General features: G+C 38.3%; 2 protein-coding genes and 1 non-coding gene across 3 annotated transcripts; 2 read left to right on the plus strand and 1 right to left on the minus strand.

The window, feature by feature from the left end:
• The first annotated feature begins 17,575 nt into the window (after positions 1-17,575).
• LOC133832687 (uncharacterized) lies at positions 17,576-18,825 on the plus strand. Its single transcript, XM_062262998.1, has 3 exons — positions 17,576-18,019; positions 18,062-18,301; positions 18,535-18,825. Exons 1-3 carry the CDS (start codon positions 17,576-17,578, stop codon positions 18,823-18,825), a joined length of 975 nt encoding a protein of 324 aa, XP_062118982.1.
• On the minus strand, positions 17,804-17,910 carry LOC133833360 (small nucleolar RNA R71). Its single transcript, XR_009892741.1, has one exon. It is a non-coding gene; the product is annotated as a small nucleolar RNA R71 (small nucleolar RNA).
• A 30-nt stretch (positions 18,826-18,855) lies between the features above and the next one.
• LOC133832688 (uncharacterized) lies at positions 18,856-19,803 on the plus strand. The gene is made up of 2 exons (XM_062262999.1): positions 18,856-19,177; positions 19,304-19,803. The coding sequence occupies exons 1-2, from the start codon at positions 18,856-18,858 to the stop codon at positions 19,801-19,803; spliced, it is 822 nt and encodes a 273-aa protein (XP_062118983.1).
• The last annotated feature ends 6,573 nt before the right edge of the window (positions 19,804-26,376 follow it).

Below are 26,376 nucleotides of genomic sequence, written 5' to 3' on the forward strand. Positions count from 1 at the left end.
TACTGGGATCGTGGTTTGGTACATGATTATTGGGTAGTGGAGATACGTGTCCACCTCCCCATGATTATGAGATCATGGGTCTTCTCATTTTTTATCTGGATCGTGGTTGACGATGCACGATTGAAACCTTCAGGAAAATGCTAAGTCTTGGTTGGTCTATGAGACTTAGGTGCTAGGTCCTACCACCCTTTAAAGCTTAGGTGCTAAGCCTGATGACCCTCTGGGTGCTAGGCCTGATGACCTTCTTGGTGCTAGGCCTGCTGATCTTCTGGGTGCTAGGCTTGATGACCTTCTGGGTGCTAGGCCTGATGACCTTCTAAGTGCTAGGCCTTATGATTTCAGCTTGAACGAGCATGAACTTTATCCAGCGAAGTGTATTAGGGAGTTTAGGCTGACCACCTTATGAAGAATAGGGTGGGCCAACCACCCAGGTGGCTTTAGAGCATGTCAAGCCGACCACCCCTAGGGGTTGGGGTCAGGCCGACCCCCCTAGGGGCTGGGGCCAGGCCGACCCCCCCTAGGGGTTGGGGTCAGGCCAACCCCCTTAGGGGCTGGGGCCAAGCCGACCACCCCTCGGGGGCTTAGGCCTGGTCGACTTCCCTATAGGTCCTGGATCTATCTTTTTTTCTCATCAGTCTTTTTTCAATACTTTGTCGTTTTTCCCTGACTTGTAATGCCACATGCCGCTTTCTTATTTGCCACATCATCCCTAGATTTTTGAGGGATAACATTTGCCCCCTAAGTTTATCATAATGTGTTCAACATTACAGTAAACCTGATCAGGCCTGAGAAACCTATTGTAGCAGTACCTTAACAGCAAAGTCCCTCGGGACATTACGTCGTACTTTTATTAATTATCGATAATTGGCTCAGCACAAATTTTTCAAGGATATTTGTAATTCCTAAAGGGAAATTTGACTTTTAATGCATATAAGGGGATTGTATTTAAAAAATACCCTATCACTATATGAGTCTCATTTTGGTCCTACTATTTACCTTAGTACCCAAAATACCCTTGACATTTGTTTCCCACAGTCTCTCTGTATTCTCTCGGTCTCTCTGTATTCTCTCTCTCACTTTCTTAGTCCGAAGGAAAAAAAACCCTCAAACCCAATTTAATCCGTCAGAACCCAAGCAAATTGGAGAATCATTATCTTCCATGTCCACGACCAAGCATCTGTGGCTTGGATATTGTCGGAGTTGACGATCGAAGAAGGAAAAGGAGAAGAACATCAAGCAAACAGACCAAGATTTGAGAAAACAACCCCAAAGAAAGCGAAGTTGAGGGATTTCCTTTTTAATCTACAATATGTGTATGTGTGTGGTTTTTTTGTTGATTTTTGTTCATAGGATAGTTCGGGGTTGGGAATGAAGAAATATGGGTATTTTTTTCGAGATTTTTTATGCACCTCGATAGAAATCGATAGGACTTGATAGTATATGTTAGGTTCTAGATTTGATTCTGCCCCAATAGGCCTTGATGGGACTCGATAGGACTCGATGATATTTTAGGCTTATAGCATATTTTAGCATCTACCTTGATAGGCCTTGATAGGACTCAATAAGACTCAATGATATTAGACTATGGCTGATTTTAGAATCTGCTTCAATAGGACTCGATGAGACTCGATGATATTGAGCATATGGCTGATTTAGCATCTACCTCGATAGGCCATGATAGGACTCGATGATATTAGGCATATGACTTATTTTTTTAGCACCTGTCTCGATAGGACTCGATGATATTAGACTTATAGCTCATCAAGCACCTACCTCGATAGTTACCAGATTGTTTAACATTTTTTTTTTGTTGCTTTTTTTAGATGCCTGAATTGATTGTCTCATTGGAGAAGCACTTTCCTGGTCGTGTCACCTATGGGGATAGTGCTTACTTGGAAACCCTTATAGAGCAATTTAAGAGGCACGGGCTAATAGAACGGGCACAAGCATGCCCGTTGGGACAGTTCTTCAAGGCTAAATCGTTAAGTTTTCGGGGGTTCTGTTGCATTAGCTTATGTTGTTGAAGGTGGAAAGCAAGAAGGCTGAAGAGGGCCACTTATACATGGGCAACATTCTTTTCAAATATGGGATTGCAGAGTTTTCCCTAGTCACCAGGCTGAATTTTGGGAACACCTCATCCCTAGACGAGTTAAGAGAGAATCTTTCAAGTGATCGTATCATCCCTAAATACTTTAATGGTGATTCCAAGTTTAGTTTCGGTCAGTTGGAAGATGCTTTGAAGGCCTCGACAAACCCAGAAGATGCATTTAAGCTGGGTTTGTTCTATCTGATAGAGGGGGTACTGAATGCCCCTGAGAAGACAACGGCGATATGGGGTGATTCCCTAAAGATGGTTGAGAATCTTGACTACTTTTTCAAGTATCCGTGGGGGAAGTTTTCCTTTAAGAAGGTTATTAGAGGAGTTCACAAGGACATGCAGAAGCAATTGAAGCATTACGAGGCGAAGAAGAAAGAGGGTTCGAGCAAAAAACTGAAGGATTCGAAGTATAGTTTCAATGGCTATGCACTCACACTTTTTTACTGGGCTTTTGAGGCCATGCCAGCTCTCGGGAGTAAGTTCAGTGAGAACAGTGGGAACCAGATTGCGATGATGCTTAGTTGAGCTACAAAGACCGATATCACTATTTCGACAGCTCCATTGGTTCCTATATTCACCAACCGTCGAGCAAGTTCCATTTTATCTTGTTAAATATCACAAATTAATTGATTAACGATTTATTTTATTAAAGTTTTTCTGACACATGTTATTCAACCATGCAGTTAGTGGTATTTTCCATGCTGAACCCACGTCCAGGTGAAGTAGTCTACTACAATAGCTTCACAGACGTTGATTCCAGGTTATTCCCTAAGTTGGAATCAACTGTGGGGGAGGCTGAGACTGCAGTGGAGGAAGTATTGCCTGAGAAGGAGGCTGAGAAGCTGGCAGAGGTTGCAAAGGAAGCCTCCATTTTTTACGAGGATGTCCCGAGGGTTGAGGAGGCCACTTCACAGGCCTGTGCACCTTCCTCTAGTCAGGTTGCCCAGCCTGATTATGAGCAATTGATGCAGAGGCTCAAGAGGGTTGAGGAGGGCCAAGAACCCTACTTCAGAATCAGACTACGATCATGGCTCAGTTGGCGCAGCCGCTTTCAGTGGTCTCAGGTCGGTCCACCCACGTAAAATTAGATATAGAGTCTTATATCTTGCCTGAGGACTACGAGCCCGGTGATCCACCCTCCACTCCACAAGCCCATACATCTATAGTTTCCAGTGATGCCGATAGTCCTAGTGTACGAGTACTACAGCCTTAGGAGACAACTGGCCTTGAAGTTGTCAAGAAGAAACGCAGGCCCAAGCATTTTGATGACTTCACCGACCCAACTAACTCGATAAAACTCGATGGGTCAAACGAATTACCTTGATAAGCCTCGATAGCTAAAAAATAATACTAACCAAATATGCCTCGATAGGACTCGATTGACCTCGATAGATTCATAATAATAAATGCATATATTTAGATCTAAAACAACAAAGTATTAGAAGAAGTACTGAATATAATAAATGCAGCAAAATCAATTGAATAATTACATAACACAAATTTTTAAAGCCTAGCCTTACATGACTTCCTATTATGTCCACTACCACCACATATTCTAAACTTACGTGGCTTGATGATTTTTTCCCCGCGTGAAGCGTAGCGGTTTTTCTTTCACCTACCCACTTTCTGCTTCCTGGGCCTTCCTACAGGGGTTTTCTCAACGGCGACGCTGACAACCGTATCTCTGATGTGATCAGGGATTACGCATTCATCAACGTTCCCAACAGGGTAAATAATTTCTTTATAAGTGTCCCTCAATGCCTCGATTCTATAGTAAGGGGAACACAACGAGTAAATGTTTATGCTTCTTTTTCTAGCTGCAGCAAAAGCATGTACAAAGGGTACCCCAATTGTTTGGAACATGCAACAAGAGCATGATTTTGTGGCCAAGTTCACCTCACCGTCACCATTACCATCAACCACAAGAAATTCATGATGACCAAGGACTTGGACATCCAGGAAAATTGCTTTATCACCTATTTGCTTCAAATCCTTTTCCATCTCAGGTGATAACACAGTTGTTGCTTTTGCTGCTCTTTCATGTCTATCTGCAAACCAATACTAAAGAATGAATCTTATGAATTCAAGAAAAGTGGCGACTGGAAAGCTCCTTGCCTCCTTGGTTTTATTGTTAAAGCTTTCAACGTAGTTACTCATCATGATATTGTATCGGTTACCAGGAAAATCAGCGCTACTCCACCTTTCAAAACCAGTTCCCTCAAGATATTGAGCAATGGGCAGATCAATTACCTTAATATTATCAAAGAACTTGTGAAATTCCGTTCTTCGAAATGCGTACGTTGCACACCCCATGATGTCTTGACAGTGGTCAGTTTTGAATTTTGCCACCACATTCATATAGATGTGATGGTAACATGCACCGTGATAGGCATCTGGGAACACAAGATCGAAAGCATGATTATTGCTTTTATGCCTGTCCAATACAAAAGCTAGGTTCTCAACATCCCCTATGGCTTCCTTCAATGTTCTCATGAAATAAGTCCAAGAGTTATGGTTCTCACTGTCTACCAATGCAAATGCAATTGGAAACAACAGGTTGTTTGCATCCAACGCAACAGCACAGACCATATGGCCACCATAATTATTCTTCAAGAATGTCTCTTCCACACAAATTACAAGACGACAGTACTGGAAACCACGCCTAGAAACACCAAGGGAAAAGAAGCAATACAAGAAATGACCATCTTCTGCTACAAAATTAGTAATTGTACCTGGGTTCTTATGCTCCAACTGACACAGGTATCAAGGTAACTTGGAGTATGATTCCTCAGGTGTCCCTCTGACATACATAAGAGCCTTTTCTCTGCATCTCCACGCCTTCTCATAGCTCATTTTGACCCCAAAATGGTGCTTCATGTCTTCCCTTGTGTTGTTTGCCATGCACCGAGTACCATCGGTAGTAAATTTCCTCTTGATTAGGTGCCCAACAACCCACGGTGATGCTTGACAGTGGTCCTTATCTCAAATTTCTTATGAGCAAGTGTGTACTTCGTTGTATACAGTAATCTCGAACATTTTAGATAGAATTTTTTTCTCGCCCCTCAATCTCCAACCACAATCAGGATCCTTGCAGGAAATGTACCACACATTAGTCCTAGATTTCTTCACCATAAACTCAAACTTATTCTTCGTCGCACATATGGATGCTTTGGTTTTCAATTCAATCTTGTTTTGAAATAACTTGCCAAGGTGCAATTCTCCTGAAGCTTTACTGGTTGAGGAATGATGTTGATGTGGGGCCTCTATATCCTCTTTCATGAACATGGGAGCACTCCATGTTCTACGATCTTCACCTAATTCCAATGAAGAACTCCATCTAAAACTATCATTGGTTTTACTTGGACCTGGACAACTACTGATGGTCCCAGGTGTTTGCCGATCTTCTATTCTACGCTCCTCAGCTACCATAACATCTGAACTCTGTGTTGGCAAATCTGCCCTAATATCTGGCCCACCAAGATTTGTTGCATCAGCAACTGGATTGTCGTTGACATATGGATCGTAGCCATAGGGTCCATACTCTGCTGTGTCGTGCAAATATGGCGGATCTCTAACCGGGATATCATCATGGACTATGACGTCTGGATTTGTCTCGGGAACAAATGTTCCAACCTTACTTTGAGTTCCTTTGAAACCATGACATGGGGGAGAAATGTTCTCTTCAAATCAAACTTCTTTACTAATGCTGGGAGAGGCCGATGCATTTCTTATACCTCCCTTCTTAACCAATGTCACACGTAGAGGAATCAGCTTCTCTACAGATTTCGATGCTAACCCAATGAATGCACGCACATGCCTATCATTTTTTATAACGGTAGGTTTGACGGATTGTGATAGGCATGTGTCTGGGACCTCAATTTTGAAGTCATTGCACACATTTATCCACTTCAAGCTCATCGTACAGAATGTCAAGCAGTTGCTCATACGTCACACCCTTCTCCAAGGGTAGAACTTGATTTTCAGCATCCCTGAAAATCCAATCCTTGTTTTCCAATTCCCAAACACCATTGAATGCAACAAATATGGAAACAGACGAATCTGTATAAAAAAAACAAAAAGAATTAGGACAAAAATTAAAACTATAACATCAAACAGCAAACAGCAAAAAAGCGATTCATATCGAGGACAACCTATCGAGGTCAAACTATCAAACTATCGAGGTCAACCCATTGAGGCCCATCGAGTCCAATCGAGGTCAACCCATACACTACATAAATTAATTTCTATGCCTCTATCGAGGTCCATCGAGGACCATCGAGTCTCATCAAGGTACCCATTGTTCCTTAAAGTCTAAGGTTTTTATCGAGGTCCATTGAGGACCATCAAGTCTCATTGAGGAAGCCATTAACCCCCCCTAATGTGAGGGTTTTATCGAGGTCCATCGAGGACCAACGAGATATATCGAGGTAGAAAAATAATATAAAAATATGAGGGTTTATCGAGGTCCATCGAGGACTATCGAGGCAGACAAAAAACCCATAAAAAAAACCAAGAAAGGAACGAAAATCCATTCCGACAGTGAAAAATTACAATAAAACATGAAGGCATACACAGATCTGTTCTAAATAGCAAAAGCAATGTTGATAAACAAGCTTTATCACTACATATAAAAATTATATACTTACCCATACGATTTTTATCAGAAATCCAAAATGAAGTACTTGCCTTGAAATGATTCACAACATGCCCCTGAAATCCTAGCTCGAAAATTTGTATAGATTAAGCTGCCTTATTTTTTGTGTACGAGAGCTTGAGAGATAGAGAGGGAAAACATGAGAGATAGAGAGGGAGAAGACAATGGGAGAAAAAGAATGGGACATTTATGATAGGGGCATTTTTGGGAATCCAAAGAATACTAGAATAAAAATGTAATGTTTTTTTAGCTTGGTATCATTTTGTTATACAGTACCACTTAATGTATTAAAAGTCAAATTTCCCTAGTAAAATCACAAATCAAATCTTAACACCATAATTAATCATGTGGTCTTATCGATTTGTATTTTGTTTTTATTTATAAAATATATTTTTAATGAGATTCAAATACTCTTAAAAAATCTATAACCAAACCCCAAATAAGAATGTTACCACAAATGATTTTATTTGGGGTATTAGTTAATTAACCTTTGATCTCTTTTCAAATATGTAGGCTCATCCACTTTCACATTGGCATGGCACAATTAATTCTTTACAGGTTATTTTTATATCATCTCATCAACCACCAATAGTTTGTCGTGTATTAGTTTTATTATATGGCCACTATTATATGTTATGTTCCCCGGTTGTATTAATGCACTAAGATCACTTATAAAGTTCCAATAAGTGAAACTATTATGATCTTATTACTTGATTTTACACCTGCAATGCAATAGGCTATAACTTTGGTTGATTTTTTTTTTTTTTTTGGTGAGAATTAGTTTGGTTATATTTGAAATAATAAGAGCATCTACAATGGAGTACTATAAAAGTTGTGTATAACCATTTTTTTGCTCATCTTCATAAAATTGAACCCCAATGATGGTCTAAAATATGTACCAAATTTGACAAAATTTTTGTATAGAAACCATGAAACCCAAATATCACATTTCTAGATTTCATAGAAATTTTTATGGCAAATATGTGTAGAATAGTACTTTTGTTTTTTTTTAGGCTTTAGGCTAGCCAATTTTGCCTCCAATTTCATGAAATCTTGAAGAAAAAATTATCTCCCATTCCACTTTATGTTTTCGGGTTCATGGGTATAAGATGAACATTGAATCTTCCACGAGAAGCTTTATTTTAAATTCTACTTTTTGATCTTATTGTTGCACTCCTCGGGTTGGAAACACTATTTTCCCTTTCCGAGCCATACCCATTCTCTTAGACAATTTAACTGCTTGGATAGTGTTAATAACTCGAATTTGTGTTTGCACCGCTCGGGCTTATTCTGTAATGCTAGGATTCCGTTTGAGCTGCTCGGGTGACGTGGATACTATTTAAATTATGTTCTCACTGCTCGAATTGATAATGTGTTGCTCGGATATTTCCCAATCTGAGCAACGACACTAGATGCTTTATTTTTATTGCTATACACACATTTTCTTTTATATGAATAGCCATTGCAAAAATTTCCCGCTCGGGAAAACTAAAATTTTTGATTGTGGGTGTCACTACTCGAAAATGATTTATGAATACCACTGGCACAGCCCAGAAAAACTAAAAGTTTTTCACTGGGCAGTTAAAATTTTCTTACTTTGCACCTATTTTCCGTTTGGTTTGCTCATTCCCCCATATTTTTTGTAGATGAATCGTTTCGACTACAGGGGAGGTCACAACAAAAAAGACTCTGATTCTTCAAATCCTGAGTCAAGTGACACCTCTCCGAGCATTGATTCTTCCTCCAAATCTCCGAGCAAATGAACTCCCAAAGGCCATCTTCGTCGTCTCAAGAAAATCATTCCCTGATCAGCTTTACACTTCCTTTACGAAGAGCGACTCCTTAAGCAACAGCATTAACACCATCCTATGAGGGTGAAAAACACCAGTCGACTTCTCCAAGCACAGGACCCCCAAATAGCTCACCGGGCAATACAAAAGATAGTAGAGCAAGAGCTATCTGTGGGGGAACACCTAATATAAGAAATCAAGACTGAAGCCTCTTCAAAGCCTATTCGCCCAGTGCGAAAAGTTAGCAGACCAAAGAAAAAGACTACCCAGTGTTGTTGTACTCAAACTAAGGAAAGAAGAAGATCATGTGCCATCTTGGTTTGTAGCTAAAGCCTCCAAACTGAATCCTAAAGTTATCGAGAGATACCCAAACTTTGGACCTTGAAGGAGTGAGCCTAATATGTCCTTGCCCTGACCAGAGAGCCAACAACCTCGGAGGAGTCTATTATGCTTGGTCAAGATACCACATCTATGCAGAAGCCACTATCCCTCTGCATCCTTTCTTTCGGTCGGTGGCAAATTATTTCAATATTTTCCCGTTTCAGAGTTTCTTGCCAACATGCCCATTGATGAAAAGGATGTTGAACAACTAATCAACTTTGATAACCTTATATTGGCGGGGTTGTTGAAGAACAACCAAGACATTGGTGTGGGCAGTACTATGAATTTTTCCATGTCTAGGGGTGTAGCGCACAATTTTTTTTATATAATTATTTAAAATTTGTGCTTTATTTTATTTGATTATTAAGTGTTGTAATTTATTTTATTTATTTGTTTAAATTAATTGTTAGAATTTTTTGGTAGAATTTTTTGAATTTAATTGTTATTTATTTATTTTTATATGTGAATAATTGAGTTTTGATTGAATGCACCAAGGTGCATGGTAGGTAGTGATACATCCTAGTTATCGAGTGTGTGCATGTGCATGGTTGTATGGTGCACTTGTGTAGAATTTTCTACACTTTATAGTTTCCTTTTATTAGATTTATTTAATTATTTAATTGAAAAAAATATAAAACAAGAAGAGGAAATGGCTTGGGCATGTGAAGCATAGTGGGAAAGTGAGTGATTCTATTCCTATTTTATTTGACAATTAAAATGAAGACAATACCTATAAAGGGAATGGAGGTTTTCATCTTTATTTTTCTACCAATTAAGATAAAATCAAATAAAATTAAATAAAAGAAAAATAGCAAGAAGAGGAAACTTACCCATTATGTTCATCAGGTTATTTTTGCCTAGGTTAGAATAAAGAGGGAAGGAAATAAGTGAAGAGCATTTTTTTCTCATTGGGACCGGCGGCTAGAGAGAGAGAGAGAGAGAGAGAGAGAGTGAGAGGCTGCTATTTTTTTCAAGAGAGAAGGAGAGAAAGAAAAAGGAGAAAAGGAAGAAGGGCATTCGAAGTCTCTAAGGTATGGGCTCGGGTTGTGATTTTCTTGTTCTCTTCTTCTTGGTTCTAGTTTAATGGAAGTCCTTGATGATGCTAGGTTCTAATCTCACAAGAGCATAGGGATTGTTGTTTAGGTTTCGGCCTACAAGGGTAAGGGTGTTTGATTTTCCTAATGTTGATTTTTTTGGGATTCTTGGTTTGTTGGTCTAATGATTTGGTGGTGAAAATATGGTGTTGGAGGCTAGCAAACAAGAGGGTGACCATAACTTTTTTTTTTTTGGTTCTTTGATTTCGATCAAAGGAGATAATGGAACATTTATACTTGATTTTGATTCTTATTGTTGTAACCTTTTTATATATATATATATATGTTCATTGTATGTGTGTTTTGGATTGATTGTTGATGCTATGTTGCCTAAGGTTTTCCTATGATTTGATGCTATGTATGGTTTGGCTTAAATGTTCTAAGTGTAAACATGAAAGGATTTGATTATTTTTTGCTATAAGGATTTCGGCCATAGATTTGATGTATGATGAGATTGTTTTATTTTTGTGTCACCCATGCATATTAAGAACATGCTAGGTTAATTGGTTAAATGAAAGATTTGTCTTAAATCCTTGATAAATTGATGTATTGGTGGAACATGAATATTCATAATTGAGTTTTGAAAAGCATTAGTTTGAAATGAAATTTTATGATGAATATGTTTGCTGATTTTGTGTATAAGTGATGAGAAATATGATGAAATTAATGATTTTTCATGCTTAAATGATTTTGCAAATGCCATAATATTTTTAAGAAATTTAAGGGAATTTTAATATACATTAAAATTGTGTTTTTACTTAAATAAATACCTATAGATTTTTTATATATTTTTAGAGAAAATATGAGATTTTAAATTCAAGATGGTGATTTTTGAGAGTGTATATTATTGGTGGAATTTTTGGTAAAATATTGGAAAGTCCTTTAAATGAAAGAAAAATTTGTGTGTTTGTGAAATAATATAACCCCTAAACTATGTAAATAGTAAAAATTGTATTTTAAAATGTAACCATGAGTGTTCCTTTTAATAGATATGATTTTCTTTATTTTAATGTTGAGATTAATTCACTTGTGATTTTTAAATAAATTAAATAGTGGCTGAAAGTTTAGTTTAATAATTTAAAAATAATTATTTGATTATCACTTATGAATTTATACTATATAAGATTAAGTCTTAAAATAATATAAGTAAAATATATTTTTCTCACTCCTAGAATTTATATTTTTCTCACATCAATTTTTTTGTAATTTTGTTAATATAAATCAAATGGTTGTTTTCTAAAGGAAACATGATGATTATAAGTATTTTAAATAATTTCAAGCCTTTATTATTTCTATGTAATTTAAAATAACAAATGAATTTATTATATTTTTAAATGGCGAAATAAATTATTTTTATGAAATAAAAATAATGTTTTAGAGTTTTAATCAACTAAGTGATTTTAAGGAGGTAAATAATGGTAAGAAAAGTATGTTGCTAAATCTTTATTTTAAAAACGATAGAAATAAGCGCGTAAGAATTATCGCTTTTAACATCACTTTTTAACAACGTTCACACGTATGCATGTTGCATGCAAATGCACTTTTACGTTAAAAAATATGTCTAATTTCAACCATATGATTTTTACTTGAAAACCATGTATGTAAAATAGGTATAAGTTGTATTATTCTTTTGGTGATTTTATGTATAAATATGCATGTTTGGAAAATATGTGTAGTTTTCATCATGTGTGCATGGCCCATGCACACATGGGGTATATGAGTTGGGCACAAGAAGTTCTTATGTGATGCTAAAGAATGTTATTTGATTATGGTTATAGGCTCGTTGTGAAGTTTGTCAGTTTTACTTTGCTTGGACCTGAGGTAAGGAAGTTAGATAGAATTCTATTTGTTATGCTATGAACGATAAGATTGGCTTGTATGAATATAAATGTTATATATGATGATCTGCCATGTATGAAATGCTATTTTGATATGATATGATGATTGTAAGAAATTCATGAAGTTTTCCATGGCTTTGATATGACTGGATTACATGTATTTTTGTGTGTTGTATGATATGTAATGGTTGTTAGCGTGTTGAACGCGACACAAGAAATGGGTTACTAAGGATATGAAGATGTAACCTGAGTTACTAAGGATATGAAGATGTAAGTCATAGGGCGAACGTGCTGAGGTTATTCAAGGACCAGAGATCCTCTTTACCTCAAGATGTGACATGGACAAGTTAGCGAGCCATGTTCACAAAGATATGATGATGATGCCTATGATGATAATGTTTATGAGGATAATGTTTATGATGATGATGTTTATGAGGATAATGTTTATGATAATGATGTTTATGATGATAAAGTTAAGTATGATTTATAACGATGTATGAACGTGAATATGTTTGCTGTGTTTACTTGTGTGTTGTTTGTACTTCCTTACTGGGCTTTTCGCTCACCCCCTTACATTCCATTCCAGGTTGCAAATAGGTTTTCTCTTTGGCACGTTCGGTGATGTGGGCAGTTCCGATGTCAGAGTGTGTATGGCGTAGGGGTATCCTATGGGCGAACAAACGATCAGCTTAACGCTAATTTCTAAAGAACAATGTTATGTTTTTTTTTTACTTTTCAGAACTGATCAGTGGGACTTGAACTTTATTTATTTTTAAAACATTGCATGAAAACTATTATTTTTATTTTAAACTATTAGGCCCAACTTGCATGTTTTAGCAAGGCCCCATTGGGATTTTCACATAATAAGTGGCTTTCTTCTATAAGTTTATGAGCATGTAAAAATTTACAAAGTATTAGATTAGGGCATTTTACAATGGGAGTCCTATGGTGGTCGGCTTGAGCTTAGTCTCACTAGGCCAACCCCTTTATAGATATTTCCCTTGATTTCTTCATTTTTGATCCTTAGTAATAGACATGCCCCCAGCTACTAGCCTATCTGGTCCGTGGTAGGGAGCTTCGTTATGTCGATATACTAATTTTAATCTTTGTTTTTCTTTGTTACAAATGTCCAGCTCCTCTTCGTCAGATAAGTTTGTAAGCGAGCATACTCCATAGGAGTTCTTGGAAATGGTGAAAAGGATTTTCCCTCACTCCGCCTTATATTTGTTCAGTGAGGAAGACTTCTTGAAAAGGTATAGCCCAATAGCAAGAGTAAAACAGATAACTTGGCAACCCTCTGAAGATAATCCTCAGATTTCCAGGCACATCATTCAGGGCTCTTCACCTGGCTCTTCGCAGATCTTTTCTCAACATAGTACTCCTCGTAGCTCTTAGGGTACATCTCAGCAAAGCCACTCTTCTCAGCGAAGTCTGTCCGATCAGCGGGACTCCTTGCCACGCCCATTGAACCAGGATACCAATCGAGTTCCCCATCACTCTTCTTCTCAGTGAGAACATACTGAGGGCTCTCATCGCCAGGTTACTTACCCTCAAGAGTGTTCTATTCACAGGTTCTGGCCTAAGGTGGTTTTCCCTTCTTCCAAGAGCAAGACAGTCTCGCCAGCTGCGCAGTAGAAGAAGAGATGACAAAAAGAGTTCCATTCATCAGATTTTGAGGCCACCATTTCCAGTGATATCATATGGAAACCAGTTGAGAAGCCTTGCCCTGCTGATTACGAGGTTGTTTGGTTCAAGAGGGCTGCCTCTGACATGACTGAAGAGAAGGTAAAAAACTTAAGGAAGACCTTTGACCTCTCTGGCATATCTATTACTATCCCTTATCCAAACGACAGAGCTGAGGACCTACCTTTGGGTATGTGTGCTTGGACACGCTCTGCCATCAAGTCTTGTGCCCTACTTCCTCTTCATCCATACTTCCGGAGTGTGGTAGATTATTTTGGTATTAGTCCTTCTCAGCTGGCTCCCAACGCGATCTTGGTGTTATCTGCGTTGTACATTATCTATCATCGTAGAAAATGGACTACTCTAGTACCTCATGAGATCCACTACTTATTTGATATGAAAACGAACCCTTCTCAGCGCAACTCGGGGTACTTCCACTATTATACAAGGGAGGGTACTGACACCTTCTTGGAATAAATATCTAGAAATAGCAGGGTGTTTAGATATGCCGAAAACTATTTCTTCACTAAGGATGTAGAGGCCAACTACTCCAAGTTTAAGCACGTCGGGCCTTTTATAGACTGCTTCCAACCCAGGATATGACAGTTAGGGCCAAGGCATTGATTTTCATGACCTATGAGGAGAAGAATTTTCAAGACCCTCATTACTTCAGAGAACCTTAGGAAGGTCGGGTTGTTCCCTTCTACTATAGCTGATGTTCCGGATGAAGATGGTCCCGAGCCCGTGAACGCCATCTACTCCCTGGGACCTATCCATGTTGAGAAGGTACCCTCATCGCCCGTGCTTGCTAGATAGGACGGTGATGAGGTGGTTGATCTGCACACTCACTACTTGCTTTGGATGATTTTGATGAAGCCACGTTCGAACCGGAATCTCATTAAGAAGGTCCAACACTTTTATTATCTTTACTTTATGTTTCATCTGTATTTGATATCCCTCTAACATTTGATCTTCTTTTGCAGGTTCGAAAATGTTCTTCTTTGTTCATACCCAACTGAGGTCGACTCCAACCGAGACTAGCCCTTTCGTCTGAGCGGCCAAGAGGGCCAGGGTTTAGCCTGAGTCGATTACGGAGGTTCCTCCTGAGGTGTCTTCTCTGACTCCTTTTGCGTCTATTCATGTTGTAGAGGTCGAGCCATTCTTACCTATGTTGGTTCCTCCCAGTTTCACGGATGCACGTGCTTCCTGTTCTGCGCTTGCTCCCTTATCTGAGCCACACCAGTCGGCCATATAGAATTTAGGTTCCATCATGGACTGAGCATCCCATTTGGACTAGACGACAATGAATTTTAATGGGATTAAGAATGAGGACTTGAGCACCGTCCTCATGAAGTCACTCCTTGACATTCAGAGGGTAAGTCCTCTACAGTTTTCTTTTTGTCTAGTTAGCTTGTGTGTTGACGTTATCTAACACTTGTATGTTTTTCTACAGGCATTGATGTTGGTCTCCCATGTCCGTGATAGGTCTGTAGAGTATACATCTACGCTTTCCAACCTTTTTTCTGAGCTTGAAGCTATCCGCCAAGAGGTGCTGGACCATAGGCACGTTCTTGGCTCTTAGGATGCAGACATTGCTTTGAAAGATGAAGATATCATCACTCTCTGTGGTACCGTGGAGCTCAAACAAAAGGAGGTGACCAAGTTGACTCTCAAGATAACCTAGATGGAGGGGAAACTTGTTGATCAACTCCAGCAGTCTGAAGCTAAGAAAGAAAAGTTGATTGCTGACATGGACCAACTGCGGAAGGATGCTCTTATCGAGAAGGAGCAAGAGGTCAAGGCTGCCCGGGACAAGGTTCAAGATGAGTATTCAGAGACGGCTTTCTCTTGCTTCTACTTGATCTGGAAGTCCAACAAAGATCTGAACTTGGATTTCCTTCCCAAGAAGACGCGAGAAAAGGAGCTTAGGAAGTGTCTGGATCGTGAGGCTACCGAGGCTCAGGGTGGTCTTTCAGATGATACTCCTCGCTGATAACTCTATATTTTAGAGTTATTAATTGAGCTTTTGAACTTAAAAATTTAAGAGAAATAGAGTGTTTGTGCTATTATTGTGTGGTTTTAGTCATTTTGTCTCTTAACTTTGTTCGTGTATTTTGTTTTAATTAATGATAACTCTTGTGGAAAATAATGGAGTTGTGTTCTAAAAATGTGGTATCTATTTTGAAGGCATAAAGAGAGGGTGCTTGGAAAGCTTAGTGAAGCATGTGTAAGGAAATCATTTTGGACCTGAAATTCTGGCACTTTGTTGTAACATCAGTCAACTTTGCTGCAGCAAAGTGTGGGCAGCCAGCAACATAGAGTTGAACACTTGGCATGTGATTAAATGAGCTGGAGAGAGACTTGAATAGTGGGTACATGAGGTGGAAATGAGCTGCAAAATTCTAAAAAAACAAAAGGAAGTGGTCCCCCACGTGTAGAGAGAGAAAGTGAGGGTTTATACCCTTTGTGAGCCCAAAAAAAGATATCATCTTCTTCTCCAAGAAAGGAACCCAGCCACCCATGCTCCGTTGAAGAGATTTTTTCTGCACCTTTGAGCTGAAATCATCAAGAAGAAGAGTTAGAAGACAAAGAATAGAAGATCTCTATCAACTTGGCTTCTCTTTCTAAACTCTCATTTCCTATAATTTTATTTTCTTTTTCTTTCTTTCTTGAACTCTTGAGATAATGTTGAATATTTATTGTGGTAATTTGGGTATTTTGACAATGAACTAAATTGTTTGTGTTAGGAAAATTGATGAACCCTAATTTGTAATCAACCCCCAAAGTGTTGAATGTTTTATGAAAATTTTCTCTTGTTCAATTGAGCTATATTTATTGTGCAATTTTCTTGCTTGAGAATGATCAACTTAGGTGAGAGACAAGCTAGTTTTAATATCGGAAGGGTTAAAATTAGTGGAAATGCTTGATTGATGCATGTTGATAATTTTATTATTGATTAGTGAATAACTTAGGGATATTTTATTCACCTTGCAAACTTGAAGGAATGATGCTTGGAATTATGTTCTTGAAATTAAATTTAGCATAGGAATATGTGAATTTAATTGATGGAACTTTAACATGAGCATTTGGAAAAATGGCATGTGCATTAAATTAGAAATCCTAGTTACAAGAGAACTTTGCTATGAACTTTATTGCAACATTAGGGGAAAAACTATAAACTAGGGGGATTTGATATGCCTAAATTTTATCATTATATTAATCACTATTTGTCATTTTCTAGCTTTATTGTTAAAGACCTATTTTAATTCTCTTGTTTAGTTTTTTTTAGTTCAATTAATTAAATCATCAAAATAAAATTAATTGTACCCCAAATTGCTTGGTGTTGATTTTTACAATATTTGTTTGGAAATCCTTGAGGAGACAATAAAAATTACTTTCACTTTATTACTTGTTTGACGATTGTGTACACTTGCACACACTTAGGAAAAATCGCAACAAGTTTTTGGCGCAGTTGCCAGGGATTGCTTAAAGTCAATCATTGTAAAGTTAATTATCTAGCAATTTGGTTTAATTTTTTTTTTGTGCTAACTTGGGTGATTCTTGTGAAAACTATTCGGGTTTACATAGTGTATGAGCGAGAATCAAGGCCCTGACTTACTTCCCATTGATCCAAAAATCGAGCGTACATTTAGAAGAAGGCGAAAGATACAAAAGTCAAAAAGGGAAGTAGTAGTGATGGATGCTGAGCAAGGGGCTCAACAAGGAGCTGCCCAGAGGGCAGAAAATCTATAAGGAACTGCTCAAGGAATGGAAAATCTATCAAGCATCGCTCATGATCCACCAGTAAATTTCGCAGGAGCTGGTCAAGACAAGTAGCTCAAGGGGGAGTACCTGCCAATAATGGTCAAAATGCAGTTATTGTAGCTGATGACAGAGATCGTGCTATCAAGTAATATGCTCTCCCCCTCTTTAATGAGCTCAATTCGGGCATCATTAGACCAGAAATTCAGGAAGCACAATTTGAATTGAAGCCAGTCAAGTTCTAGATGCTTCAAACTGTGGGCTAGTTTAGTGGGATGCCAACAGAGGATCCTCACCTTCACCTTCTCTTGTTCATTGAAGTGAGTGACTCTTTCAAGCTGCCCGGAATGATAGAGGATGCACTAAGACTAAAGTTGTTCCCATATTCCTTGAGAGACAGAGCCAGAGCTTGGTTGAACTCTTTGCCATCTGATTCTGTGAGTACTTGGAAAGAGTTGGCTGAGCGGTTTTGGATGAAGTATTTTCCTCCCACTAAAAATTCCATGCTACGCAATGAGATTACTTCATTTCAACAATTTGATCAAGAATCCTTATATGAGGCATGGGAGCGGTTTAAGGAGTTGTTGCGCAAATGCCCTCACCATGGCATTCCTCATTGCATCCAGATGGAGACCTTCTATAACGGTCTCAACACTCACACTAGAATGGTGGTTGATGCTTCAGCAAACGAGGCTCTTCTTGCTAACTCCTATAATGAGGCATATGAAATACTTGAGAGAATATCCAACAACAACTATCAGTGGCCCACTTCTACATTGTCTACAGGTAGAAAGGTGGCTGGTATTCATGATGTAGATGCCATCACTTCTTTGGCAGCCCAAGTGTCCTCTACTTCTAATATGCTCAAGACAATGAATATGGGGATGAATCAATCAATGGGGAAGCCTATGGGGACACAAATGGGGCAAATGGAGAGCATTTCTTGTGTGTATTGTGGCGAGGGTCATACTTTTGACAACTATCCTTCTAATCCAGCAGCTGTGTGTTACATGGGGAACCAAAATAGGAATGGTCCTTATTCTAATTCCTACAACCTATCATGGAGGAAACATCCCATGTTTTCATGGAGTAATCAAGGAGCTAGCCCTAGTAATCCTTCTATGCCTCCAAGACCAAATTTTCCACCGGGTTACCCCCCACAAGAACCACAACAAAGGCCACAACAACAAGCAATGCAATCTAGCTCTCTTGACGAACTTAAAAAATGTTGAAGGAATGCATAGTGAAGAATGAAGCCATGTTTCAAAGCCATGCAGCTTCATTGACGAACTTAGAGAACCAAGTTGGGCAACTAGCTAATGAGCTTATAAATAGACCCCATGGTACACTGCCAAGTGATATCAAGAATCCAAGGAATGTGGGCAAGGAACATTGTAAAGCTGTCACTTTGAGGAGTGGGAAAGAGTTGGAGAAGGACAAGACCAATTCTGGGCATGAGGGTGAGCCCTCTTCAATCAAAATAAATGAGGAATTCCAAAAAGATGCTGAACTTCCTAGTGCATAGAAATCTTCCTCTACCCAGAATGCAGCAGGGATGCTGCAACATTGTCACCCAACAAGTCCAATTTCAAAGCAGCTACCTCCATTTCCTCAATGTTTTCAGAAGCAAAAGTTTGATTCTCAATTCAAGAAATTTCTAGATATGTTGAAGCAGTTGCATATCAACATCCCACTTGTAGAGGCACTTGAGCAAATGCCTAACTATGTGAAATTCATGAAAGATATTCTTACATGGAAGAGAAGGTTGGGAGAATTTGAGACAGTGGCTCTTACGAAGGAATGTAGCTCATTCTTGCAAAACAAGATGCCACCGAAGATGAAAGATCCTGGGAGTTTCACCATTCCATGCACCATTGGTAATTCTTATTGTGGCATGGCATTATGTGACTTGGGTGCCAGTGTAAATTTGATGCCTATGTCTGTGTATAGACAATTGGGGATTGGTGAAGTCTGACCTACCATAGTGACTCTATAGCTTGTAGATAGATCTCTTGCTTATCCATATGGGAAGATTAAGGATGTCTTGGTAAAAGTTGATAAGTTCATTTTCCCAGTTGATTTCATTGTGTTGGATTATGAGGCAGACAGGGAGGTACCAATCATTCTAAGGAGGCCTTTTCTAGCTACTGGTAGAACTTTGATTGACGTGCAAAAGGGTGAACTTACTATGAGGGTTCAAGATGAGCAGGTGAATTTCAATTTTTTCAAGGCTATGAGATTTCCAGATGAGGTTGAAGAGTGTTCTATTGTTTCACTGGTAGATTCTTTGGCTTCAAAGGAGTTAGAAAATAATTTTGATGATCCTCTAGAGAGACTCTTGATGTTTGATTCACATGTAGAGGATGAGGATGAATACTTGGCTTGGCTAGAGCTAGTTCACAAGGATTGCATACAAGAAAGCATTTTGAATCTTTGGAGCTCTCTTCAAGGCCTTTTGCATCCCCTAAACCATCAGTGGAAGAGCCTCCGAAGTTGGAATTAAAAGCTTTACCCTCACACTTAAGATATGCTTATTTGGGTAAGTCTTCCACCTTACCTGTGATTGTTTCAACTGAGTTAAGTATGGAACAAGAAGAAAAGTTGCTTGATGTATTGAGGATGCTCAAGAAGGCCATTGGGTGGGCCATTGCAGACATAAAGGGTATTAGTCTTCTTCTATGCATGCATAAGATTCTGTTAGAAAACAATGAAAAAAGGGTCTATTGAAGGGCAAAGAAGGCTAAATCATATCATGAAAAAAGTGGTGAAAAAGGAGATTATCAAGTGGCTTGATGCAGGTATTATTTATCCCATCTCTAATAGCTCATGGGTCAGTCCTGTCCAGTGTGTGCCAAAGAAAGGTGGGATTACAGTGGTGGAAAACGAAGACAATGAGCTAATACCCACTAGAACTGTGACAAGGTGGAGAATTTTCATGGACTACATAAAACTGAATAAGGCCACTCGAAAGGATCACTTCCCTTTTCCTTTCATTGATTAGATGTTAGACAGACTTGCACAGAGAGAGTACTATTGTTTTCTAGATGGATACTCTAGTTACAATTAGATTGCAATCGCTCCAGAGGATCAACACAAGACCAATTTCACTTTTCCCTATGGTACTTTCGCATTTTAAAGGATGCCTTTTGGTCTATGTAACGCTCCTGCCACATTTCAGAGATGTATGATGGCTATTTTCACTGACATGGTGGAACAGTTTCTAGAGGTATTCATGGATGACTTCTCTGTTTTCGGTGATTCATATGATGATTGCTTGAGCAACTTGGCCAAGGTTTTGCAAAGATGTGAAGAAACAGACCTTGTTCTTAATGGGGAAAAATTCCATTTTATGGTTAAGGAAGGTATTGTTTTGGGCCACAAGATATCAAGGCAAGGAATTGAAGTTGACTGGGCTAATATTGAAGTTATTGAGAAGCTCCCTCCTCCTACTTCGGTGAAGCATATTAGAAGTTTTCTTGGGCATGCTGGGTTCTATAGGCAATTTATAAAATATTTATCCAATGTCTCTAAGCCTCTTTGCAACCTATTGGAGAAAGAGGCACCATTCTACTTTGATGAAGCATGTTTGAAAGCCTATGGAGAGTTGAAAGAGAGATTGATTTTAGCACCAATTATTGTAGCTCCATATTGGGATTTGCCTTTTGAATTAATGTGTGACGCTAGTGACTATACAGTGGGAGTTGTTATGGGGTAGTGAAGAAACAAGATATTTCACTCCATTTATTATGCTAGATGCACTTTGACAGGTGCTCAACTTAACTATACAGTGACGGAAAATGAACTCTTGGTTATTGTCTTTGCCTTTGACAAGTTTCGAGCTTATTTGGTGGGCACCAAGGTGATAGTATACACAGATCACTCCGCTATAAAGTACTTGATTGAGAAAAGGATGCCAAGTCTTGTTTAATTAGATGGGTGCTTTTGCTTCAAGAGTTTGATGTGGAAATTTAAGATAGGAAGGGAGTCGAGAATCAAGTGGCGGATCATTTGTCAAGAGTGGAAGGTGAAAAAGGATCCAATGTTCTAGTGCCCATCAAAGAGACATTCCAGATGAGCAATTGTTTGAGGTCAACCAATCTCATGTTGTTCCTTGGTTTACGGATTTTGCTAATTACTTGGTTAGTGGATTGTTGCCTCCGGATCTGACAAGCCAACAAAAGAAGAAGTTTTTGCATGACGTGAGGCTCTATTTTTGGGAGGAGACATTCTTGTTAAAACAATGCGCCGACCAAATGATTAGGAGATGTGTTTCTGAGCAAGAGATGGAGGATATCGTACATCATTGTTACTCTTCACCTTGTGGAGGTCATTTTGGGGGATCCCGCACCGCATCTAAGGTACTTCAATGTGGGTTCTTTTGGCCTTCCTTATTCAAAGTAGCCAATAGAAAGAAAAAACTAGTGGCCAATGAACAACCTGTTGTTGGAAAGTTTATATCCTCGAGGGCTGCCAAAAAATTTTGAAAACTTGTCGAGCGTGATATTTGGTTTGAGGGAGCATTCCCCACTGTTGGAAATCCGAATTATGTGACCACTGTGATTAACAATCACGGATGGCTTAATTTTTGTATAGCCTCGCACGAGGTTGTCGTTCCTTGTGTCAAAGAATTCTATGCCAACTTTGTGTCACAGAAATTGAGACAAGTCACGGTCAGGGGCAAGCACGTTAGTTATGCCCCTCAGGACATCAATGTTGTTTTTGGGTTGCCTAATATTGATGCAGCTGAGTATGGAGAAGTTGCCCCAAGACAATGTGATGCAGAACTTACCAATATGTTGATAGAAGTTACTGTGGCGGGGACGCAGTGGAATGTTTTGCCAAAATTTGGAGCTCATACTATTCCCCACACTTCCTTGATGACTCCTGCTCAAGTATGGAATCATTTTATCAAAACCAACATGATGCCCATGACTCATGACACCTCGGTTAGCAAAGATCGGTTCGTCCTCCTTTTCAGCATTTTGACTGGCCTATCCATTAATGTGGGAAGCTCATTTCCAAAGAGATCGTCTCCTTGGGTGTTATCAAGACCAAGGGACCATTATTTTTTTCCACTTTGATCATTACCTTGTGCCGCAACGTGGGTGTGCCCCTAGCGCCGGATGATGAACATCGTCACTCTCTTAATTACATTGATGCACATACAATTTGGAAGGTTACCAAAGTTGTTTCCATTCAGAAGGAGCAGGCCTCGACCTCTGCCCCACCGCCGTCATCTCACAATGGCTCCGCTATGCCCTCGAACCCCACTATTGTCGAGCTTTATGCCACTTAGTAGAGTATGCTTAGTATGTTGCATCATATGGAGGCCCAGCAGCACACCTATTGGGGCTATGTGTGCCAGCGTGACGATGTCTTGCGTCACTCTTTCCGACCCCCCGAGCTTTTCCCACCATTTCCTGAGGCCATCATGGAGCGGTGGCGTGCGCCTGCACCATCCGCTACACCTGCCTCTTCAGACGAGGAGGATGGTGAGTAGAGGGAGTTTCTTTATTTTCCAACATCATTTTCATTGCATGTTCTGTTTATGTTATCTGTTTTATCTCTTCTTTTTGTTCTGTTGTTTTTGTGCACTGAGGACAGTGCTCTCCCTTAAGTTTTTTTTTTTGGGGGGGGGATGTTGTTTATAACTGTTGTGTTGTTTTAATTTCCTTTATGTTTCTTATGTTTTAGGTATTGGTAGGCATATTTTGTGTGTGAAGTCTTGAGTCTAGTTATAATGGAATAAATTATTGTAATGGTTGTGTTTAAGTGTGGAATGGCTTGATGATAAAATGTCAGAAAACAAAATTGCATCATTTGTTAACTCTTGTGTATGAGCGAGCCTTTAGTACTTAAAGTTTTTTATGCTAATTCAACCATAATGAGAATGTTTCCCAATTTTGTGTGCATAGCTTGACCAATAATTTCTTAAACCCATAAAGTTAGCTAGATTTTTGGGAGAACTTAAGTTTCTAGAATTGCTTAGTGGTTCCCTTGAGGCGAAATCCTAGACAACACTAAACCAAGGACATGATTTAGGCCATCTTTGGACCGTTTGAGCCTTTCTAGCCAACCATTATATACTCTTTTATCCTTAGTCACCCCATTGAGATTACTAGACTCCATTTCTTTCTTTACCACATGCTAGCCTAACTATATACATATCCATTCACCATACCTTTTGAGCACCTTGTTTTTTCTTGAATATATGTTGAGTGTTGCATCATGAGGGAGGGTGAGAGGAGTGTGCCTTTGTGAAAGGTATTTTAGTGTGGATCTCATTTTAAGTTTGGGGGGAGTGGATCTCATGTTGTGTCATTGCCATTGTTTTATTTAAATTAAGATATAAATATATATATATATATAAAAGTGTATCTATAAAGAAAAGAGTGCACCCCTAGAAAAAAAAAAGCATAAATAATAATAAAAAAATCAAAGAATTGCAAATTATATTCATATAGTTAAAAGTAAGTTTGGGGGTGTAGCGTCTTTTAAAATATATATATATATATAGTATTATGTCTCATTTCCTCTCTTTCTTTCTTTGTTTCTGTCTATGTTAGCAATAAAGATTAATGACAAGAGTGACATTGATTTTTGGGGGGTAATCATTTGGGGAAGTAATTGTGAGCTCTTACTTGGTCTTAGGAAAATTAAGGTGCTTTTAAAGTGAATTGAGCCTAAAATGACTTATTTTAACCACCCGCACCTAAGCCTTACAGTGCAAGCTTGTTAAAGACCTTTTGATCCTTGGTTAGTGTTTGTCTACATTAGTGGAGAGGGAATCATTAAGTCAACTTATGGAGACAATAATTAGGCTTTAGGATCAAGATCTAATTTACTTTAGGGAGAATTGAGAATGTTTGGGAAGAGCTATGTATACACTTTAAGGGTCAACACTTGATTCTTGGTTTGATAGCATCTTAATACTTGAGAAACTTGGCTTGCATATACACTTGAATTATCTTTTAATCACTGATTTGAGAGTTCTATTCCCACTTTGATATGACCATTTCCAAATTGATTCCTAGTGTAGTTTTATTTTGAGTCTTTGTGTTGTTAGTTGTGTCTGTTATAGTTGTGTGGTGTGTTGTGCCTTATTATTTGTTATTTTGCATGTGTGTCTTGTGTTGAGTTGGATTTCTTTATTTCTTTTCTTGTCTTTTATTTTTAGAGTCATCACTCGGTGCGAGCAATGGATTAAGTTTGGGGGTGTGATAACTCTATATTTTAGAGTTATTAATTGAGCTTTTGAACTTAAAAATTTAAGTGAAATGGAGTGTTTGTGTTATTATTGTGTGGTTTTAGTCATTTTGTCTCTTAACTTTGTTTGTGTATTTTGTTTTAATTAGTGATAACACTTGTGTAAAATAATGGAATTATGTTCTAAAATTGTGGTATCTATTTTGAAGGCATAAAGAGAGGGTGCTTGGAAAGCTTAGTGAAGCATGTGCAAGGAAATCATTTTGGACCTGAAATTCTGGCACTTTATTGTAACATCAGTCAACTTTGCTACAGCAAAGTGTGGGCAGCCAGTAGCATAAAGTTGCATACTTGGCATGTGATTAAATGATGTGGAGAGAGACTTGAATAGTGGGAACATGAGGTGGAAATGAGCTGCAAAATTATGAAAAAGAAAAGGATGTGGTCCCCCACGTGTAGAGAGAGAAATGGAGGGTTTATACCATTTGTGAGCCCAAAAAAAGATATCATCTTCTTCTCCAAGAAAGGAACCCAGCCGTCCATGCTCCTTTGAAGAGAGTTTTTCTGCACCTTTGAGCCGAAACCATCAAGAAGAAAAGAGGAAGAGTTAGAAGACAAAGAATGGAAGATCTCTATCAACTTGGCTTCTCTTTCTAAACTCTCCTTTCCTATAATTTTATTTTCTTCTTCTTTCTTTCTTGAACTCTTGAGATAATGTTGAATATTTATTATGGTAATTTGGGTATTTTGACTATGAACTAAATTGTTTGTGTTAGGAATATTGATGAACCCTAATTTGTAATCAATCCCCAAAGTGTTGAATGTTTTATGAAAATTTTCTCTTGTTCAATTGAGCTATATTTATTGTGCGATTTTCTTGCTTGAGAATGATCAACTTAGGTGAGAGACAAGCTAGTTTTAATACCTGAAGGGTTAAAATTAGTGGAAATGCTTGATTGATGCATGTTGATAATTTTGTTATTAATTAGTGAATAACATAGGGATATTTTATTCACCTTGCAAACTTGAAGGAATGATGCTTGGAATTATGTTCTTGAAATTAAATTTAGCATAGGAATATGTGAATTTAATTGATGGAACTTTAACATGAGCATTTGGAAAAATGGCATGTGCATTAAATTAGAAATCCTAGTTACAAGAGAACTTTGCTATGAACTTTATTGCAACATCAGGGGCAAAACTACAAACTAGGGGGATTTGATATGCCTAAATTTTATCATTATATTAATCACTATTTGTCATTTTCTAGCTTTATTGTTAAAGACCTATTTTAATTCTCTTGTTTAGTTTTTTTTTAGTTCAATTAATTAAATCATCAAAATAAAATTAATTGTACCCCAAATTGCTTGGTGTTGATTTTTACAATATTTGTTTGGCAATCCTTGAGGAGACGATAAAAATTACTTTCACTTTATTACTTGTTTGACGATTGTGTACACTTGCACACACTTAGGAAAATTCGCAACACTCGCCCTAGTTAGTCTTCTTTACGTCTCTTACTCTGTCTTTTCTTTCGTGCCATTGGTGGGGCACCTTGTACTTGACAATTTTTACATATGACATTTTATGCCTTTATGCTTTTTTGTTATGAGTACTCAGTGTATTGACTGAAAATTTATATTTCCATTGCTTACTAAGTATATCAACTCACAACCCTCATTCGTTCAGGTATCAGTATACTCTAAACACATGTATTTCACGTGCCATACTAACCTTACTCTACGTTTTTCATGCTAACAACCATGGTAATGTGAATAGTGCGATACTTCACTAAGTACCATGAACAAAATAGTCAGGTCGACCACCCCATGGGTGATAGGCCGACCACATTATAAGGGTTGGTGGGCAG

Source organism: Humulus lupulus, chromosome 4 (genome assembly GCF_963169125.1).
Source record: "Humulus lupulus chromosome 4, drHumLupu1.1, whole genome shotgun sequence".
NCBI classification, from domain to species: domain Eukaryota; kingdom Viridiplantae; phylum Streptophyta; class Magnoliopsida; order Rosales; family Cannabaceae; genus Humulus; species Humulus lupulus.

Coding starts and splice junctions, on each gene's coding strand:
- LOC133832687 (XM_062262998.1), top strand. CDS start 17,576: ATGCCAACAGAGGATCCTCACCTTCACCTTCTCTTGTTCATTGAAGTG. Junction 18,020..18,061: donor TTGCTAACTCCTATAATGAG/GCATATGAAATA, acceptor AACAACTATCAG/TGGCCCACTTCTACATTGTC. Junction 18,302..18,534: donor ATCCTTCTAATCCAGCAGCT/GTGTGTTACATG, acceptor AAAATGTTGAAG/GAATGCATAGTGAAGAATGA.
- LOC133832688 (XM_062262999.1), top strand. CDS start 18,856: ATGCTGCAACATTGTCACCCAACAAGTCCAATTTCAAAGCAGCTACCT. Junction 19,178..19,303: donor CACCATTCCATGCACCATTG/GTAATTCTTATT, acceptor TATAGCTTGTAG/ATAGATCTCTTGCTTATCCA.